This window comes from Hyla sarda, chromosome 6 (genome assembly GCF_029499605.1).
Source record: "Hyla sarda isolate aHylSar1 chromosome 6, aHylSar1.hap1, whole genome shotgun sequence".
NCBI lineage: Eukaryota > Metazoa > Chordata > Amphibia > Anura > Hylidae > Hyla > Hyla sarda.
Window position 1 is genome coordinate 111,982,426 of NC_079194.1, and position 16,208 is coordinate 111,998,633.

The following is a 16,208-nucleotide window of genomic DNA, read 5'->3' on the forward strand; positions in this document are numbered from 1 at the left end:
TAGTGTGAACGTACCCTAAAAGTCTTAAATCCTAAAACTTCCTTAAAGCATACCAAAAAAATTATAATATGTTATTCAGTTCCTAATCCTGACCTTGTACGTCTAATTTTATATTTATTAATATTAATATTTATTATAGAAATCCCTCTTTTCATTACCTCACAGTGTTATAAATCCTGTCAGGGGAAGGGGGCGTGTCCCTTCTTGTGGTGATGGGAGGTGATTGGTGTATATGCTCATGCAGCATTGTCCATAAGTCATCTCTTGTCCATGACTCATGGACAAGCCTGATGCTGCTGCAGGACTGGCATCCCAGTAGGTATGGGGACCCCTAGTGGTGGGATTTTCAGGAGCCGTTTTCTCTATTATATATTCAAAAAAATGTACAAAAAGTCTTTGATTTTTATCAGTAACAACCAGGGCCCAGGTCCAGGAGGAATGCATTGGAAACGAGTTCCTGCACGTTTTTCCACAGCAGGAAAACTTTTCCCATTAGCAGGACCAGCCCTTGAGTTGAAATCTTGAGTTCCCACACTTATTTTTCTCAGGACTTGACCCCTGGTAAAAACCTATAAAGAGTTTTTGGATCTGACAGTGCCCATTTAAGGAGATGGACAAATATTTCCCCTCATGCCTATTGGTGACTGAAGGGTGGAGGCCTCTTCTTAGTGTGATATCAGATGTTGTATGCCATTCAGATTTCTCCACCCTCTCCAAATCCATCCCCCTTCAAGGCATACAACCTTACAGCCACACTGAGGGGAAATTAAGCTGCATCTCCCTCCTCCCCATCTACTATATAAAGGGGTTATCCAGGAATAGAAAAACAAAAGTAATTTCTTTCCAAAACTGCTCCCTGTCTATCTCCTGGTTGGGAGTGGTTTTACAACTTGGCTCCATTAACTTCAATGGAAATGAGCTGCAGAACCACACCCAACCTGGAGACAGACAGGGAGCAGTTTTGGAAATAAATTACCTGTGTTTTTCTATTCCTGGATAACCCCTTTAATGTTTTACACCAAATGGATTTTTACTGATTAAGGGGTATTAAAAAAAAAAAAAAAAAATTAAAGCATGCAGACAAGGAAAGGGAAAGGTGAGGAAGAGGAAGCTGTCCCCTAATGTGATGCATTACAATTGACTGATAAGATGATAATAATAGGCATGTGTTAATTCTTGAGGCATGACTACAATGCATTATGGGTTTATTATGTTAGGAGTCTGTCAGTCTCACACAGAACAATACCGTTAGATGAATGTACATGTTTCAGAATATGGATCCTGTCCCCATGATAAACCGTGATTGACAAAGTATTATATATAAGTGTAAAATTATAGCTGCCGTGAAATGAATCCAGAGATTAGGCTGCCTAGATATTCAGATTCTGGATCTTCACTGTGTCCTTGGGGGAATAAGAGTATAAAGAGATTATTCTTCTGCACAAACCAGGTTATAATTTTGGCTGCTCTAACCCGTAAACTATCCGTTGACAATCTCCTCTTGTTTTCTAGTGGTGGTCTTGTATATTCAAGGAATTGGGAACAAAGAATGGACCGAGGTGAGATATGTTTTTTTATCCTTAAAAGAACTGTATTAGGTTAAAATACATTGCTTTTACATTCCAGAACAAGCTGCATTCTTGTCTATGATAGTGTTTGGTATTGCAGTATTCAAGTAAATAGGGTTGACAAAAAAGTATAGTGTTAGGCTATCCTGGTTGTACATCCATCAATTTTCCATGTTTCCACCAAGTCGCAGCTTATGTTACTTTAGGCCAGTATTTCCCAACCAGGGTACCTCCAGCTGTAACAAAGTTACAGCTGCCAGCATACCTGGACAGCCTTTGGCTGCCATGGACAGAAAGTGGCACCATCACAACTACCTAGCCAAGGCACATCTCAAATCCCCTTGGTGAACCGTATAGGTCCCAAGAGCCCATCCACTGAGACCACCGAAGGATACTTGGATGGACAGGGGCAAGCCACAGTTTCTCAATCTCTGTCCATTTGTTATAGGCTCACAAGAAAGTTCCTGCAGGGACACATCTCAAATGAGCAGCTAAGTAATACATATAGACATCCAGCATAGCCAAACCACCAAAAGAGTGCTTGGACCGTCAGGACCAAGACTGAGACCCTATGGCGAAAATAACTTCAAGAAGTAAGATTAAAACTTTTAACAACCTCCTTGGGGACTGGCACATGCAGAGTTTTTCTCAAGTTCAACAATTTGTGCAGAAGTGAGATTTTGACCGCGGAAATAATTCCAAAATGGGGGAGGGGAAGAGGTGACCAAGCATTTAATAATGCACCAATTTCTCTAAAGAGCTGCAGAAAATTATTACAGTATAACTAATTATAAGGGTCAGGGTAGAAATGTACCCAAGTACCAAAGAGAGTTCACAACTGGGTGATGGTCCTTGCGCTGGACAAAAATGTAACTAAGATAATAATGCCCCCTATGAAAAAGAATATAACTACTATAATAATAATAATTTTAAAAAAATTAGAAAAGCAATGAAAAAAGTGCCTGGTGCAAAGCAGCTTCCGGAGTGTAGGCCAAATAAATAAAGTTATTTACTTGTAACTTTATGATTTGCACACAATTGGTATCTGATTGTACCCCTATATATATGTGTGTTTGATCACATTGTGCACTGCTTGAGAATGGCTGGGGGAGCCAGCTGAAACATCGCTTATTTTGCAACACTAGTTTTTCAATGGAATACCTTTTGCACTTTACCACGAACTGTGCTCTGCAGTAAAATCCTTTTACTATAATAATTAGAGATGAGCGAATTTTTGAAAAATTAGATTCGGCCAGTTTGCGAATTTCCCCCCAAAATTTGTTACAGTCCTAATTTATTCACGGAGAAACACTATTAAAAACGGCTATTTCTGCCTACAGAGAGCCTCAATAGGGGTGTAGAACACTTTGCCTTGCTGTAACACACATAGGGTGTGTGCTAGGTTAGTGAAATAATACTATTATTCAGTATGACATGCAGATCAGAGGTGTCGCTATTAGAATCACTGTTGCAGAGTGATACAATGACAGAACCTGGAGGTGGCATCAGTATGAGGAGACCATATAGTGGCTGAATTACACAGCTTGGATGAGGCTGAAGCATGAGGAGACCATAGAGTGGCTGAATGACACAGTGTGGAGGTGGTGGCAGCATGAGGAGACCATATAGTGGCTGAATGACACAGCATGGAGGTGGCGGCAGCATGAGGAGACCATATAGTAGCTGAATGACACAGCGTGGAGGTGGTGGCAGCATGAGGAGAATATATAGTGGCTTAATGACACAGCCTGGAGTTGGCAGCAGCATGAAGAGACCATATAGTGGCTGAATGACACAGCGTGGAGGTGGTGGCAGCATGAGGAGAATATATAGTGTCTGAAGGACATAGTCTGGAGTTGGCGGCAGCATATAGTGGCAAAATGACACAGCCTGGAGGTGGCAGAAGCATGAGAAGACCATAAAGTGCTTGAATGACGCAGTGTGGAGGTGGTGGCAGCATGAGGAGACCATATAGTGGCTGAATGACACAGCATGGAGGTGTTGGCAGCATAAGCAGACCATATAGTAGTTGAATGACACAGCATGGTGGTGTTGGCAGCATGAGGAGACCATATAGTGGCTGAATGACACAGCGTGGAGGAGACAGCAGCATGAGGAGACCATATAGTGGCTGAATGACATAGCATGGAGGTGGCGGCAGCCATATAGTGGCTGAATGACACAGCGTGGAGGTGGCGGCAGCATGAGGAGACCATATAGTGGCTGAATGACACAGCATGGAGGTGGCGGCAGCATGAGGAGACCATATAGTGGCTGAATGACACAGCGTGGAGGTGGTGGCAGCATGAGGAGAATATATAGTAGCTGAATGACACAGCCTGGAGTTGGCGGCAGCATGGGGAGAGAATATAGTGGCTGAATAACACAGCCTGGAGGTGGTGGAAGCATGAGAAGACCATATAGTGGTCTAATGACACAGCCTGGAGTTGGTGGCAGCATGAGGAGAACATATAGTGGCTGAATGACACAGCCTGGAGGTGGCGTAAGCATGAGGAGACCATATAGTGGCTGAATGACACAGTCTGGAGGTGGCAGCAGCATGATGAGAACATATGGTGGCAGTATGAGACAGCTTGGAGCTGGCATCAGCATGAGGAGAACATATGGTGTGAGAATGAGACAGACTGGTGCTGGCATCAGCATGAGGAGAACATATGGTGGCAGAATGAGACAGCCTGGAGGTGGCACTAGCACAAGGAGAACATATGGTGGCAGAATGAGACAGCCTGGAGGTGGCAGCAACAGCATCAGGAGTCCTGAAAGTTACCCGGTGACAGAGTGGTGCGGTGGGTGGCAATACCAGTACCCAGTGACGAAGGAGGGTGAAAAAAGAAGAACTTTGCATCAGATGTGTGGCATCAGGCGGGTGGCAGAATCAGAATAGTAGCTGAGGCAGGTAGGCAAAAGAAAACAGTCTCTTTTGTAAGTGTTAGTGTGGACAAGTAAATATTGAGGATATGCATTACTAAAACTTAACTTTTAATAACATGTTTAGATAAAATATTTGGACCCAAAACATTTTTTAAATCAAACAAAAGGAAAGGTGTGCCAAAAACACCATGTGCCACCTACACCACCAAGTATTGATGTGATGCAAAGACCTCTAAAAGAACAACATATGGTCCATTGTAACCGGTGGGGGTAAAAACTTCCCCTTTAAAGAACTATTCCCGAATTATTAATTCCCTTCTTGGCAAGTGTTACTCACCCTAAAAGGGGCGGCCCCACACAGGAACCTCTCCCTATTTCCACCTACAAACACTGCTATTTCCCAGGGTTTTTAGATGGAAATAGGGATTGGTTCCTATGTGGGGCCTCCCTTTTTAAGTAACACTTTCCTCGAAAAGGTGGAAGGAAACAACGTAGCCATTGTAGCAGGTGGGGAATAAAAACTTCTCCTGTAAGGCCCTACTGTCGCACTATTAATTCCCTTCTTGGCAAGTGTTACTCACCCTAAAAAGGGTGGCCAACATTGGGACCCTGGCTGACATCTTGCATGTGGCCAGGTTAACATCCTTCCGGATGCTTGATGAAAAACTGCCACCCCGCCGAGTAGCTGATTTTCCCCTCAACAATCCGCAATTATTGACTGCTACTGCACCAACTCCGGGAACCCCTGTTTCACTACCTCCCGGGAAGGTAGGCTGCCGCGAAGCAGGTGGTCTACTTCGGGCACGTTTGGCTTCAGACTTTCCACTTCTGCCACCATGCTACCACCTTGCTGGCTCAGCTGCTGCCTCACAGGCAACCTGCAACACTCTTCTCCTAATGATGAGGAAGCCCCTTCAGCACCCAGCTCCCAAGTGCGATCGGCTTCATCATCATGGAGTTGTGTCCCCCTCAGGTTTCTCAACAGTGTCTGCTTCAGGAGCCTGAACGTTCGCAACACCACCTCCCATTCCACTCTCCTCAACACTACTTGCCTGCCTAGCGGAGGAAGTGGCGGATGTCTCCTCCACTTCTTGGCTGGGTAGTAGCTGCTGACTGTCCTCTAGTAGATTGTCCTCAGTAAATAGTGCAGCTGAACCCACAGCATAAGATACTTCTGTGGGGGAGGGAACAGCATGGGACAGAGACATTGGGAGGACACGGACTGCTCCTGGGTCATGCCAACTGAGGGTGATGAGGAACCCATCGACTGTTGACTAACAGTGTCAGATGTAACTTGTGATGAAGTGGATGAGTGTGTTAACCAATCAATTACGGCAGATGGGTTGCTGGTCGAGACATGACCGCTAGCTGATACCGTGAGCTCAGACCTCTCGCTGTGACTCCTGATGCCACTCGCCCCTAGTCTGCTGTGACCTAAGCCTGATGAATTTAGGCCTCTGCCACTCCTCTGTGCACGTCCAGGAACTTCTCTGCTGGACATACTTAGTGCGTATATGAGGGGAGTACAATACATTCCACTACGCTTAAAACAGTGTTTCTCTACAACACCAGCAGGTGTGTACTTTTGCCTGGCCTTTCAGAGTATCTAGGCCCTCAAGACTTTAACAGAAACAAAATGGTACACCACTTAGATGTACGTATGTGGTATACACTTATGAGGGGAGTACAATGCGCTCCAGTACGCTTAAAACAGTATTTGTCTAAAACACCAGCAGGTGTGTACTTTTGGCTGGCCTTTCACAGTGTCTAGGCCCTTAAGACATTAACAGGAACAAAATAGTACACCACTTAGATGTACGTATGTGGTATGCACTTTTGAGGGGAGGACAATGCGATCCAGTACGCTTAAAACAGTATTTGTCTTCAATATCAGTAGGTGTGTACTTTTGCCTGGTCTTTCACAGTATCTAGGCCCTTAAGACTTTAACAGGAACAAAATAGTACACCACTTAGATGTACGTATGTGGTATGCACTTTTGAGGGGAGGACAATGCGATCCAGTACGCTTAAAACAGTATTTGTCTTCAATATCAGTAGGTGTGTACTTTTGCCTGGTCTTTCACAGTATCTAGGCCCTTAAGACTTTAACAGCAACAAAATGGTACACCACTTAGGTGTACGCACAGGTTACGATTAATAGAGGACAATGTGATTTCAGTGCTCTGCTCACTCTAACTGGCTGGCTACTATTAGCTTTTCAGTTGTTGTACACACCAAAGCTGCAGCACACAGTCGCTGTGTACTACACCCAAAATTGCAATTTCTCTCTCAGTCTCACTCCCTTTCCTATCAGTGCTTCTAGGCTGGATTTGGGCTTGAGGTGAATTGCTGCTGTAAAAAAGCTTTTCTGCACAACACACTACTCTCTGTCCCTCTCTACAATAGAATGCTGATGTGACTGGGAGGTGAATCACTGCTGTAAAAATGCTTTTCTGTGCAACACACACTGCTGTCTGTCCCTCTCTCTCTGCAATAAAAGGCTGAAGTGACTGGCTGAAAGTTGGCTGCTGATTATATAGGGCTGTGACATCACAGGGGTGGCTGGCTGCTGATAGGCTGCATGGTGCATGTGATTCAGGTTCATCCCTCTGACCCTTGTTCCCACCTTCCCAGGATTCGTTGCTCCATGTCCTCACATGTGGATCTGCCATTTTAGATGCCCGGCCCCTGGAGCCTAGTCCGCACTAAATGGAGTTTAATGAAGCGATTTGTGCTATCAAATCGCGGCAATATTCGCATACGTTGTGAATCAAATTTTCACTGAAATTCGTAACAAATTTGGATTCTCGATTTGCTCATTCCTAATAATAATGCCCAAATGTACAAAAATAAAAAATGTGTCCTGTGTGCTATAGTGGTACCATAGTTCATCAGGATAAGTTAAAAGATTTCATGCTTAGAACATTCTTTTTGTTATTTCCTGATATTTTCTCTTATATACAAGAATGCGACTACTATAAAACTGAAGAACTCTGTTTATTCCAAAGGCAAGGTGGCAACTACATTGCATCTTGTTATACAGTATGTAGCCCTACTGAAAATGGAACGTTACTGGATATATTAGGCATCTACTTCTATATCCATTCATTTCCTAGAAATCAGATGAGCTTTGCTCCTTGAAGTGTAACGCGGGGATGTGTTCGTATCAATACTTGCAGAACAAATCTGGGGCAAGAGTATTACACTGGATTTGTCAGGGAAAAAAATCCTTCCTGTTTAACGAAGATAGATACAGCTCCCTTCCTTATTCAGGTCTTAGTTGACAGTAAAAGTACAAAACATTCCTATAAAATGAACATCCATTATCTAGTTACAATGGTACATGGTGGGACAGTTGAGCTGGCTGTCTTCTACAATTTGTGTAACTCCAATTAAGTCAGTCGGAGTTACTTAAAAGGCAAGCACATATTTCTGGGTAGCTCAAGGGGCTACAACGAGGGGGCTACACCATTTACGATACTCCCATTAATGTCTATGCGAGTTACTCAAATTGGGGTCCAGAGCGTCATCCTGCCACTCAGCCAATCACTGGCCGCAGCAATGTCCCGCTCCAGACAGTGATTGGCTGAGTGGCAGTATGACACTATGGGCCCCGACGTGACTTTGGGCCCAAGCGTCACAATTTCTAGGAGGAAGAGGATTGCAGCTGGGACTGGAGCGGGACACCGGAGACATCACTGAAACACTGGAGGTAAGTAAAGGTCTGTTTTTTTAATAACAAGTGCAAAGGCCAAAGTGGTGAAAACCCACACTCTCCCTCTGGATAACCCCTTTAACTCATTGACATGGCCAGCAAACAGTTTGTATCTCATTGTGACTGGACATGTTGAAAAGTAAAGGGGAGGAAGAAAAGAGGACAAGGACATATAAAGGTTTGATACTGGCACTTTAGGTTTTTTCTGTGCCCAAATTGTTTGCCTAGGCTTGTCCCACCACCCTGTGTCTTTTGGTGTACCTGTCCCCTGTACTGCTTCCTTTGTTTACCTGTTTACAACTGCTGTATACCTTTCTTCATCCTTTCCTTGATGCCTGTTATCTCCCTGTGTCGATGGCACTGCCAGGGAGGGGGAGCAGTGAAAGTTGTAGCAGTGAGGGAGCATAACACAGGCAGAATTTAGATTTCCATTGTGATGGTGCCATGGAACCTATGGAATGAAGAATATCTTTCCTTGATGTACAGAGGGTGTAGAAGAGTAAGGGGAGACAAGAGTGTTGTGCCAACATATTTCGGTCAAGAAGATTAGAAGGGCAGAGTGTGGTGTGGTTGCCCAGTACAGGAGTTGCACCCTAGTACTCTTGCTATCCTGTCTGGCGGACACTATTGCAGTGTTCCCTGGGTCCACATCCCTCTTATGGACTGTCAAGTATTAAATATGCAATATTTTTTTATGCTATGTGTTGGTTAATCTTTTGAGGCATGTGTGTGTCTTTAAACTTGTTGCTAAGCCTGTGTAACCATGGAAGGTGTCAGTGACCAGGAGACTTGTGAGGTGACATATAGGACTCCCCAAAAGACCTCTGTATAAACTAAGGGAGGAGCTAGTTCAGTCTCTTGAGTTCCAGTTTTTGCTAAGTACAGAACAGTCAAGACCTGAGAGTGTCTGGTGTCCTGAAGGGACCCAAGGCCTAACCAGGCAGCCACGCTTTCACCAACCAAGTGCCCCACAGGTGAACGTCAAAGCCTGGCAAGCTACACAAGGGGTGAAGTCTAGTAAGTCAGTAAGTCGCAGTCAAGTCATTCAAGTCTGTCTAAATTCAGTGTGGGTCTGCATAACTTAGCCAAGTCTACTATAAGTCCCAGCGAGCCTGCAAGTCTCTTAAAGGGGTACTCCGGCCCTGAGACATCTTATCCCCTATCCAAAGGATAGGGAATAAGATGTCTCACCGGGGGGTCCTGCCGCTGGGGAACCCTGCAATCTTGTATTCACCATGCTTTGGATAGGGGATAAGATGTCTCAGGGCCGGAGTACCCCTTTAAGTCACTGGTCATCTCCTTAGGCCTAACTGAGCTGGAAAGACTATTCCATCTGTCTGCCTTAGTAAAGCTTCCGTTCTTCCGTAACTTGGTGTCAGAGTCATTATTTGCCCCGTGCTTAGCCCAGGATTCAACGGCCATACCTCGGGTGGTGCAGAGATTAACCATACTCTGGCATCACAAATACAAGGAGTTAATGCCATCTGCCCCTAGGGTAACAACATCTGCCCTCATCACACCCCGCTACCACAATTGACTAGGAGTGACACTATGCAAGTCCCAAATGTATGCATTAAATTAAGTGCAATAAAAAATGTGCCCTCTTCACACCCTCACCACAGTGGCATTTGCCATGTGAGGTGCCATTCTCCTGGCCTAGAGTTAGGACTGGGCATAAAGCATTCCTTAAGAAGAGATCCCTGTATGGAGGTGGCAACAGAAAGAATGTCAGAGTGTGTCAGCGGCCATGTATGCAGCCAGTGGGACATACTGTGAGTTTTAAGCCTGTGTACAGCGGCCATGACACATGTCAATGGACCAATGAACATGCTGATGGGCCAATGAACAGACACTAAGAAACTTCAAAAGTCATTGCTTGTTTATGTGTACTGTGAGTGTACCAGCCTTAAGACCTATTAAAGAGCCTACCCTTCTGCGTTTAGCATAGTGTGATGACCGCTGAGACACTTAGTTGCAGATATTCCTTCTCATTCTGAATTAGAAGAATCTAGCCTTGTGGAAAAAGTTTTCCAGCAAACTGATGTGTTCTTTAACTGAATATTTATGTTCTAATATTCTAAAGTTAAGCTAAGTAAGTGACTATACCATCCTTAAAAAGATAACGCCCATAACAGCATGGACTTGGACTGTGGCTGTGATTGCCCCACGGGGCCTGGATTGTAGTGCTGAGTAGTGTTGAGCAGCATAGGCCATATTCGAATTCGCGAATATTCGCGAATATATGGACGAATATTCGTCATATATTCGCGAATATTCGCGAGCAACACTAGTGCTGAGTGACATGATTTGTATGTTGTACATTTATATGTTGAAACTTTTGGATCCATTGAAGGTAGTGGTGTAGCAGCCATGAGGACCCTTAGAGGCTCAGATCAGTTCCTCTACTAGGTGACTGATACAATGACACAAGCTACATTTGACAGAGTAGTCTGTGACAGAGAGTAGCCTCTCATAGACCCTTAGTATAATAGGGTATAATAGCATGATTGCAGAGATCACCTCCATTCCATGTTTTGCTGTGGGGCCTCTTAGTCACATCTGATGGCCCAGTCCATTTGGCTGGTAAATAGTTAATTTCTCCAAAGCCTTAAATCCTGATAGCCAGAGGATTGTGGGCCAGAACCAGACATCAGTGATTAGTGTGAGTGACATATTGTTCTCCTTTTTATTATGTTGATTACAGCCGGCCGGCCGGTCACCTCACTGCAGCCTCAGGTGAAGTGTTAGGGACAGAATCGGCCAGCAGATAATATCTAGTAATGAACTTGAGCTGAAGATGTACAAACCAAAAGAAAATGAAATGAGATTGACATCTACTGGGAAATCTTGCATTGGTCACAGCCGCCAAAAAACCTAATTGATGTATGCCATCTTGCTCATTTTTGTCGGGCCCGATTTGATTAATTAGCTCCCCCCTACTGTTTAAATACATGTATAAAATATACCACAAAGGGTTGAATTTCAATATATTAAAAAGCAAACATCAACGTGATGAGTTGGTGGAAGATATTAAGTCCGCAAAAAGAATTGCATAAGCCAAACTTAAAGGGATATTCCGGTCAAAAGCATATTTGTTGGAAGTTGTTAAATCCTATATTTTAACTGGGGGTCCAACCACGAGACAACTACCAATTGCTGGTATTGGTCAGACTGGTAGAAAAATTAAAACAAGGATAGCAGAACATAAAAATAATATTAGGTAAGCGTTAACAAACAAAACAGTAGGAGAATCCACTAAATTTAGCGAGACAACAGTAGCGAGATGTGAACCATAATGTGAATGAGCTACGCTGGCAAATTTTAGAACAAATTCTTACAGATACGAATGACGTTCAAAACCGCAAGCGTCTCTTGCAAAGGGAAACATATTGGATTAGTTACATGGAAACAATTTCCCCATCAGGCTTAAATGAAGTCTGTAATTATAAAGCCTTCTTATATTGAAATTATAATTTATATCCCAGGAAGTGATTGGAAATCTCACATATATATTTTACAATAATAATTGAATAGAAGTCCAATTGGGCAATACACATAGAAAAAAAGACATTCCTTTACCTGAGACCGTTTGATTGGGATAACCCGGTGTGAGATTCCTATATCCTCCCGTCGCGTCATGACCCTGATGTCTCCCAGCTAGTGCGTTAAGACCTCTGCTAGACTGGATGTGTGCCGACATCCTACTGAATGAAGCTGATGTAACTACTGCTGAAAGACTCGAATAAATAAGAAGAAATAATGCGAACCATCTAAATGTGAGTGATGAAATTTATTTGAAAAAATATATACAGCCCATGATTGCTTATAGATGACCAGGTGACCCATAGTTATCATATCGGCTACTTGCTCAGCCTCCCTTTATAAGGAAGGGAGGAGCTGCAATCACTCTCTTTGATCTCTCTCTTGTGTTGCACTTTCTGCTGAGGTCAAGCCCAGTCCAGAAGTCTCAGAGCCAGTGTTCAGCATATCTGGAGGCCTCAACCTAAATTATAGCCACAAGTCAGTAAGTCAAGTCATGTTCATCATCTTCAGTCAAGTCAAGTCAATTGTAGTCAGCGTGGCCTGCACCTAAAGTCTCAAGTCACTGCAAGTCCCAGCAAGCTGCGAGGTCCCCTGTGTTACTGGTCACCTCTCTGGGATCCTGGCCAAACTGTGTGGACTGTAACACATGTAAAACCTCATTAAAAGCTATCATTTACCTTAACCTGGCCTTAGACTGTTATTTGCCCCTGTCTAACCTAGGACTAGCGGTGTTACCTTCGGGTGGTTAACCACGCCCTGGCATCACAAACACAAAGGGGTTAATACCATCTACCCCTGAGCAACACCATCTGCCCCTTACACCTCACATCTCACCCCGCTGACACCACATCAGCTTACTTGTCAGCTTTGCCGTTTAGACTATGACAAGGTGAGCAGAGCCACAGACACTGAATAAAATGACAGGGTGCTTGTTTGACCACTGCTCTATTCAAACTCCGTCTTGCATATGGGTGGAGCAGGGTCCCTTGTTCTGGTAATCGGTGGGGGTTAAATTGGTGGGACCCCATTGTATTTCACATCTATCAACTATTATTCTTTTCACCAGAATACTCCTTAAAAGTACATTACACATTTAAAAAATATTGCAGTTGTCACACTGTTCACTAGAATGAACACAATAGACTGACGCTTGCTGTTTTCAGATACTTTTTAGCTTTGCTGTTTAGACTGGGACAAGATGAGCAGAGTCATCTTATTATCATTAGGGAATGGAGGTTTCATGACAGCTCTATCTCTACTACTAGTGTTCTAGATTCGGGATAGTAACAATATCCACATAGACAAGGCTTTGTATGTGGCTGTCATTTCATTCTATGCCCCCCCCCCCCCTCCCCCCGGGTGCCCACGGCTCCTATTAATACTTGGTTTGGAGTCTGAAACAGATTTTGTACTATGGCACAGCTCACTGCACTGAACTCTTTTGCATCCTTGAAGTGTGATGTGTTTTTTTTATATAATCCATTTACAGTAGAAACCTTGTGCAGCAGATAAATATCCCTGTTACTATGTATTCTACAGGGCTGGTGTGTCAATCTTTGCTCAGTCCTCTGTACCATCTGCTCTGGAGTATGTCTGCTGTTTCCTAAAGTGGTCCTTTCGTTTTCCAAACCAAGTGTGCTTTGACAGCCAATGAATGCTTTCAATTTTTTTGGACATCATTTTTTGGACATCATTTTCTTCTTTATGTAATTCCCATCCCTGTGAGTACTGCAAACAGATTGAAAACAAATTGAAGAACATACATTTATATCCAGAAAGGTAGAATCATAAAGGCTGTCATAGGAAAATTTGAGCTTCTGGCCCCAGTGTTAAATCTGTAATAGGTCCTCACCTTCCATGCGTCATTTATGATTTTGGTATTCCTACAGTATCTGACACATGTCATCTATTCGTAAATGTTACAGGTTTTTAGCAAACTTTACCTACAATAACCAATAAATAAATATTTTGCTAAATCTTCTAATATTTCTTCTAATAATAGGTTAGGGTGGGTAAGTAATACTTTTTTATTTATATATATTTATAATTTTCTGAATATATTATGTATTTAGACAAAGCAAAATAAATGCAGGGCTCAAGGACTGAGACCTGATAATACACAGACGGAAGGGAGGAGGATTCAATAGTGCGCAGCCGGGATTACAGATACAAGGGAGGCTCGCTAACCTCAATCCTGCTACAGAATGTAATGCAGATGGCTGAGGAATTCCCCAATACTTGGAAGTGATGATTTCATGAAATTCTGGAAGATTGCCCAATGCATTACAATAACACAGAGTGCAATCCATGGTATTGTCTTCCTGAGCCTTCACTATGAATCTTCTGCTGAACACTCTCTGATCCTTGGATAATAGGGATTGAGAAGATACATTTGTCATATTTTGGAGTAACCCACTTCTTCAAAGTTGGCACATTTCCCTGTACACCCTGCTGGTACTGGTGCATTGTAGCATTAACACACCTTTTATATCATGTCATTTTTAGTTCTAGCATTCTGTTCAGATTCATTTCTTAATACATAATACAGGGGTCAGGGCTCTCTTTCTTCTGATATAGAGCTCAAAGCTCATTAGCATAGAAACTGGAGGCAATATATTTGGGATTTTCTACTCTGCTCTCACAGAAATTCATGAATTGTGAGAATAAAAAGATGCACACTCAATAGCTTAGTGAATAGATATAGTTTACTTAATTTTTAAATACAATACAAATAAAAAATCAGGCAATACACTTAGCTTACACATGATGGTGTGCATAATGCTTTTTTTCCATGCTAGGAGGTTTTCACTCAAAATCTCATGATACATGGCCCCATTCATTCTTTACTTTACACGGATCAGTCGTCCTGGTCCCTTAGCAGAAAAACAGCCCAAAGCATGATGTTTCCACCCCCATGCTTCACAGTAGGTATGGTGTTCTTTGGATGCAACTCAGCATTCTTTCTTTTCCAAACACGACGAGTTGAGTTTTTACCAAAAAGTACTTTGGTTTCATCTGACCATATGACATTCTCCGAATCCTCTTCTTGGTCATTCAAATGCTCTTTAGCAACCTTCAGACGGGCCCGGACATGTACTGGCTTAAGCAGGGGGACACGTCTGGCACTGCATGATTTGATTCCCTGGCGGTGTAGTGTGTTACTGATGATAGCCTTTGTTACTTTGGTCTCAGCTCTCTGGAGGTCATTCACTAGGTCCCCGTGTGGTTCTGGGATTTTTGCCTACTGTTCTTGTGATCATTTTGACACCACAGGGTGAGATCTTGCGTGGAGCACCAGATCGAGGGAGATAATCAGTGGTCTTGTATGTCTTCCATTTTCTAATAATTGCTCCCACAGTTGATTTCTCACCAAGCTGCTTGCCTATTGCAGATTCAGTCTTTCTAGCCTAGTGCAGGTCTACAATTTTGTTTCTGGTGTCCTCCGACAGCTCTTTGATCTTGGCCATAGTGGAGTTTGGAGTGTGATTGTTTGAGGTTGTGGACAGGGGTCTTTTATGCTGATAAGTTCAAACAGAAGCCATTAATACAGGTAACGAGTGGAGGACATAGGAGACTCTTAAAGAAGAAGTTATAGGTCTGTGAGAGCCAGAAATTTTGCTTGTTTGTAGGAGATCAAATACTTATTTTCCACCATAATTTGCAAATAAATTGTTTAAAAACTAGATAATGTGATTTTATGATTTTTTTTTCTCATTATGTCTCTCATAGTTGAGGTATACCTATGATGAAAATTACAGGCCTCTTTCATCTTTTTAAGTGGGAGAACTTGCACAACTGGTGGCTTACTAAAACATTTTTTGCCCCACAGTAAATGACAGTAATGCTTCAAAGTTCAAACTGTTATAACTAAAGATCAATGAGGGTATGAAGGCTGTGACCCTGTCCAATCTAAGCTTGTAATATAAATAACCTATCATCCCTACTACATGAGTGGTAACATGTGATGCATGTCGGCTGTCTTACGCAGCCTTAACCTTACTATTAAGGCTGCGTAAGGCAGCCAAAACGCGGCACGTTACCCCCTCATGTCTGTTCATTTGGAATAAAGAATTAAGATTTTTTCGAGCATTGCTGTGCTGGACATTTTTTGCTTGTTCTACAGAATTGATATAATTCATACATCTATTTATATGTCAGTTTATGTTACACAACAGATCATTTTTCATAATATTCTTTTATAAATTTTTTCTTAATACTTCCCTTGCCCCCTTCTTTTTATTTAACACCTCCCAGTTGCATCTGAAGCTACTATTGCCCCCTCTGAATCAATCCAGTGCCCCCCAAGGGGCAATATTGTCCACTTTGGAAATCACTGTACTATATCGCAACATTACATAGTTTTAATACATGTTAGTTCAATAATAAAAGTTATGCTTTAATCTAGGGTGTCTGTGACTATTCGTGCTTCATACACTGAAATTTACACCAACTATGAGTTAGAGTAGGTTACCACTATAGTTTATGTTTGG

At 42.9% G+C, this 16,208-nt stretch overlaps 1 protein-coding gene across 1 annotated transcript in view; it reads left to right on the forward strand.

Annotated features, from left to right (window-relative positions):
- Positions 1-16,208, forward strand: part of CPNE9 (copine family member 9) — a 367,100-nt gene that overhangs the window by 108,848 nt on the left and 242,044 nt on the right. The window contains exon 4 of the mRNA XM_056524690.1: positions 1,513-1,559. Coding sequence (XP_056380665.1) covers positions 1,513-1,559 — 47 coding nt within the window. The remainder of the gene's footprint in view (positions 1-1,512; positions 1,560-16,208) is intronic.